The sequence below is a fragment of the Ascaphus truei genome, chromosome 3 (assembly GCF_040206685.1).
Source record: "Ascaphus truei isolate aAscTru1 chromosome 3, aAscTru1.hap1, whole genome shotgun sequence".
NCBI lineage: Eukaryota > Metazoa > Chordata > Amphibia > Anura > Ascaphidae > Ascaphus > Ascaphus truei.
Window position 1 is genome coordinate 159,708,993 of NC_134485.1, and position 4,840 is coordinate 159,713,832.

Sequence of the window (4,840 nt, forward strand, 5' to 3'; positions counted from 1 at the left end):
ACTTACATCATAATAGCAACCACTACCACAAATGGCTGGAGAACGTCCCCAGGGGCCAATTTCTCAGAATCAGGAGAAATTGTTCTCTTGAGTCGGACTACTTGGCTCAGGGGGACGCTCTAGTTAAGAAGTTTGTAGACAAAGGTTACAACAATCATATGGTCATGGAGACTTTCAAACAAGTGGGCCAACTAGATAGACAAAAACTTTTAGATCAGTCAAAGGGCAATATAATATCAAGAAACAAAAAGATGCATACCATGGATAAAAAACAGTCTTGCATTCCTCAGTTTATAACGCAATTTAACTGTGCCTCACAAAAAATTAAAAATATACTAAACAAACACTGGGAAATTCTACTCAGTGATCCAATCATAGGGAAAAATCTGCCACCCAAAATACCGGTGGTATTCCAGAAGGCCAGAAATCTAAAATCAATTGTGGCATCCAGTAGACTGAAAAAATTTAAAAATACTGCACAAACAAATAAGAATATAAAAAATGGCAACTTCTTGTGCAATCGCTCAAGATGCCTTACGTGCAAACATTTAAAGAAGACAGAGAATATTACATCCTTGTCACGGGAGACTCCTGTGGCGGGTAGGATCTCGGTGGCCGGAACAGCACGAGCGTAGTAGGGGTCACAAGCAGAGGTCCGAGGCAGGCGGCAGGCAGCGAAGTCAGGTACAAGCAGGGGTCCGAGGCAGGTGGCAGGCAGCGAAGTTAGGTACAAGCAGAGGTCGGCAACGAGGAGACTGGAACAGGACAGGCGGGGCAGGACAGGGACTAAGAACAGGGAGCAGGGACTGAGACCGGGGAGCAGGAATAACCAGGGACAAGCCAGATTACTAGCAAGGGCTTTTACTGTGAGCAGACTCAAATACAGGTACAGGTACAGGAAACAGGTCAGGATCAAAGACAGGCATGAGCATACTGTAGGAGTCTGACTAGCAAGCAAAGGCAAAAGCAACAGACAGGAAGCAAGCTATAAAGGACAGAGACAGGAGCAACAAGAAGACAGACAGACAGAGGAACCCAGAGCCAACAGAAGACAGCAGCACACCCAGTGGACAAGGAAGCTATGGCTAGGCAGGAGGTCTAGGCAATCCTGACATTACTCCCCCCTCTCAAGAGCGTTCTCCGGACGATCCTCCAGGCTCTTCCCGGAGGCCTTGATGAAATGGCGACTCAAGGTGACCCACCTCTGGTGGCTTGTCAGTGGGCAGAGGGTACTCCACAGGTACATTTGGTGCAGCAAGGAACCTCCAAATGGGTGCGTTCAACCCAAAAGCAGGGGCAGAGAAGCCAGTAGATCCTCCTGACAACCCTCCAGGTTTAGCAAGGTGTCCCTGATGGAAGGCCGACTCACGATGGCCTTCGAACAACACTCCAAGTTTTGCAGGAACATAGGGATCAGCAACAACTCCGGACAACCTTCCAGGCTCTTCAGGGAAATCTTGATGGAAGGCCAACTTAATGTGTACGTCAAGTGCTGATGGGAAATCTGTGAGAGGTGCATTTATCCTTATCGCAAGAGCGTTGGCATCAGCATCAAGAATATTAGGCATAGCAAGGAACTTCACCAGGGATCCGTCTAACGTCATAGCAGGGGCATCGGACACAGATACATCAGGCTCTTCACATGCGGCAGAGGGGACATATTCACTTTCCGTGGTCTCTTTTTGTGACCAATATATCTCTTTTAGTTTTGGAATCTGGAACTTCCCAATGGATACGTTCAACTCCATTGCAGAGGCATGGACATCAGGAATGTGGGCATCAATGACGGGTGCAGACTTTTCACATGTGTAAGTGGGAACATAGAATTCACGCTCCATGGTCTCCTTTTGTGACTGCCGTTTTGTGGTATCACCTAAAGTCTCATTAAGACCAGCAATTTGATTTTTCAGCTCTTGAAGCTGTCCTTCTGCACTTCTTTTCCCACTCAATGCAGTTGTCAGTTCGGCTTCTTTGGAGTTGAGTCGCGACTCCATATCTCCCAGCTGACTCAGAGTAAAGCTTAAATATGTTTCATCTTCTTCATTTCTGATCTGCAGCTGCCGGTACTCCTTCCGGGCATTGTCCAGCTCCAGCTGCAGCCGGACCTTATCACGGGCTGTGTGGTCCAATAATTTGCAGGCATCGGCCATTTTGAACTCATAGCGCTGTGTCAGGCCAGCCACTTGACAGACGGAAACCTTCTCTCTCTCCTCCTTTTTGGCAAGCTGTGTCTTGAGCTCAGCGATCAGCGCTGTGAGCTGCTGAGATGTGTGTTCAGCTGCTAGCTTTAGCTCTTCCTCCAGCGAGGCTCTGGTTATGCTCAGTGTGGCCTTCAGCTCCTCATGCTGTGCTTTGGGGACACACTGGGTACTCAAATAATCTTGCATCATACTTATTTTGTAGGCAGTCTGGAAACTTTCTTCCTGCAGAACTCGCTGCTTTTCTTCAGCATTTACCCATTTCTCTTTGGTGTCCTGCAGATGTGTACGCAGTTCTCGCAGCTGACTCTGCAGCATATTTTCTGCTTGTGTGCGCCGCTCCAGGGAGACACGTTCTTCTTGCAGCACTCTCTCTGCATTCTGCAGTGCTGTCTGCACGTCTAACTTTTCCTGGGCCAACTGTTTCTTCTCCTCTCCTAATTCATGGAGCTTCTTATCTCCTTCACTGACTTGGACATAGAGATTCTTGCACTCCTGGGTTACCATTTCAAAACTGCTATTTAACCCTTCGAAGATCTCTCTCAAAGAACGTAGTTCTGTGTTGAAGTGGCAATTCTTCTCCTCAGAGGCTTCCAGTTTTGCGCCAACTTGAGCCATGAAACTCTGGTACTGCGCATTATCAGCATAGGCCTTCTCCAGCTTACTTGACAGGATTACCCTGTCCCTCTCCAACTGCTCTCTTTCTTTCTCCTGGAGAACACACTTAGCAATTGCTGAAGATAGACAGCTTTGTAGTGCAGTCTTGGCCTCTTGCTCCTTATCTAAACGTTCATAAAGACAATCAATCGCTTTCTGTGCGGCTTGAAGCGTCTGAGAAGGGGCATCTTTCTTTTCTTCCACTATTCTTGGGATACGTCTGTGAGTTGCCTTAAGCTGCAGCATATCTCTTTCATCAAATGCAGACTCTGAGGTTAAATTTTCAGTCTTAATTTCTTCTGCAACTTCCACAGTAATGCCTCCCTTCTTTTTCTTCTTCTTCCTTGCTTTGAGAAGTTCTGAAGAATCAGTGGTACTGTGTTCACATTTACTGCTCAAGACTGTTTGAGTGGGAGCCATAATTAAACCACACTTCCCAAGAAACCAGTAAAGAGGAAATGTGTTTTTAAAGCAGAAGCATTAGAATGAACAACAGGAATATTAGACACAGAGAGACACAAGATAGGAGAGCTGACCCTTTGAGACTTTAACATCAGTCACAGAGATTATAAATGCAAGGAAAAAACATAGACAGAGAAACCTGCAGTTATATCTGAATCTTTTAGGCATAAGGCGTAGGGATATCATACAGACAGAGAAAACCTGCAGTTACAGTACATCTAAATCTTTATGCATCAGGCGTAGGGATATCATATAGACAAAGAAAACCTGCAGTTACATCTAAATCTTTAAGCGTCAGGCGTAGGGATATCATATAGACAAAGAAAACCTGCAGTTGAATCTGAAACTTTTGATATCAGGCATAGAAATATCATAGACAGCAGGAAACTAATCCAGAGAAAACTTGTAGTTAGATCTGAAACTTTTGACATAGGAATATCAGACAGAGAACCCTGCAGTCAAATCTGAAACCTTTGATATCAGGCGTAGGGATATCATAAGTTGCAGAGAAACAAACTTTAGGGGAACTTGCAGGTAAACCTGACACCTTAGAACCAATCATATGAAAAACTATAGATGCAAGAAAATCAAAGCATGTAGCAACAAAATAATGGGAGCACTTTTGTCTTTTGAAATGAAGACCCTGTGAACAGCAGTAAATCAAGGTAACCGTCTTAAATAGAAATGTGAGTCTGAAAATCTGCAGTGGCCCACCCACAATGCAGAGACAATTCTTGTCCAGGTAATGAAAGTCTGAAAATGGCAAAAACAGGTACTGCAGGAAGGGTTTTTTTTTTTTTTTTTTGTAAAAGGGAATTCTTCTCAGGGAGAAAGAGGCACAAAAAACCCTGCAGAAACCTTTGCAAAAATAAACATCTCAAAGAAAGCTGCAATAGTCGGTAGCAACAGTTCTAGTCTCAGAAAAAATGTTTTTTCGTTATGAACGCAATAATTCTTGCAGAACACTTAGCAGCAACGACAAAAAAACCTTTCAAAATCCCAACTTGGATTTCCAAAAAAGAAACGAAAGTACTTATCTTCAACCATGCGGATGTGGTCTGCTGCAGCAGGCAGGAAAGGGTGCAGGCAGAAGAAGAATGTGTTCCAGCGAGATCCAGAAGTGGCCTTTGCTTTCTGTCACGGGAGACTCCTGTGGCGGGTAGGATCTCGGTGGCCGGAACAGCACGAGCGTAGTAGGGGTCACAAGCAGAGGTCCGAGGCAGGAGGTCTAGGCAGCGAAGTCAGGTACAAGCAGGGGTCCGAGGCAGGTGGCAGGCAGCGAAGTTAGGTACAAGCAGAAGTCGGCAACGAGGAGACTGGAACAGGACAGGCGGGGCAGGACAGGGACTAAGAACAGGGAGCAGGGACTGAGACCGGGGAGCAGGAATAACCAGGGACAAGCCAGATTACTAGCAAGGGCTTTTACTGTGAGCAGACTCAAATACAGGTACAGGTACAGGAAACAGGTCAGGATCAAAGACAGGCATGAGCATACTGTAGGAGTCTGACTAGCAAGCAAAGGC

General features: G+C 45.7%; 1 protein-coding gene across 1 annotated transcript; it reads right to left on the reverse strand.

Annotated features, from left to right (window-relative positions):
- Positions 1-845: 845 nt before the first annotated feature.
- On the reverse strand, positions 846-4,530 carry LOC142489248 (uncharacterized). The gene is made up of 2 exons (XM_075589683.1): positions 3,585-4,530; positions 846-3,518 (listed from the first exon to the last, which is right to left on the reverse strand). Exon 2 carries the CDS (start codon positions 3,273-3,275, stop codon positions 1,128-1,130), a length of 2,148 nt encoding a protein of 715 aa, XP_075445798.1. The 5' UTR covers positions 3,276-3,518; positions 3,585-4,530; the 3' UTR covers positions 846-1,127.
- Positions 4,531-4,840: the final 310 nt, after the last annotated feature.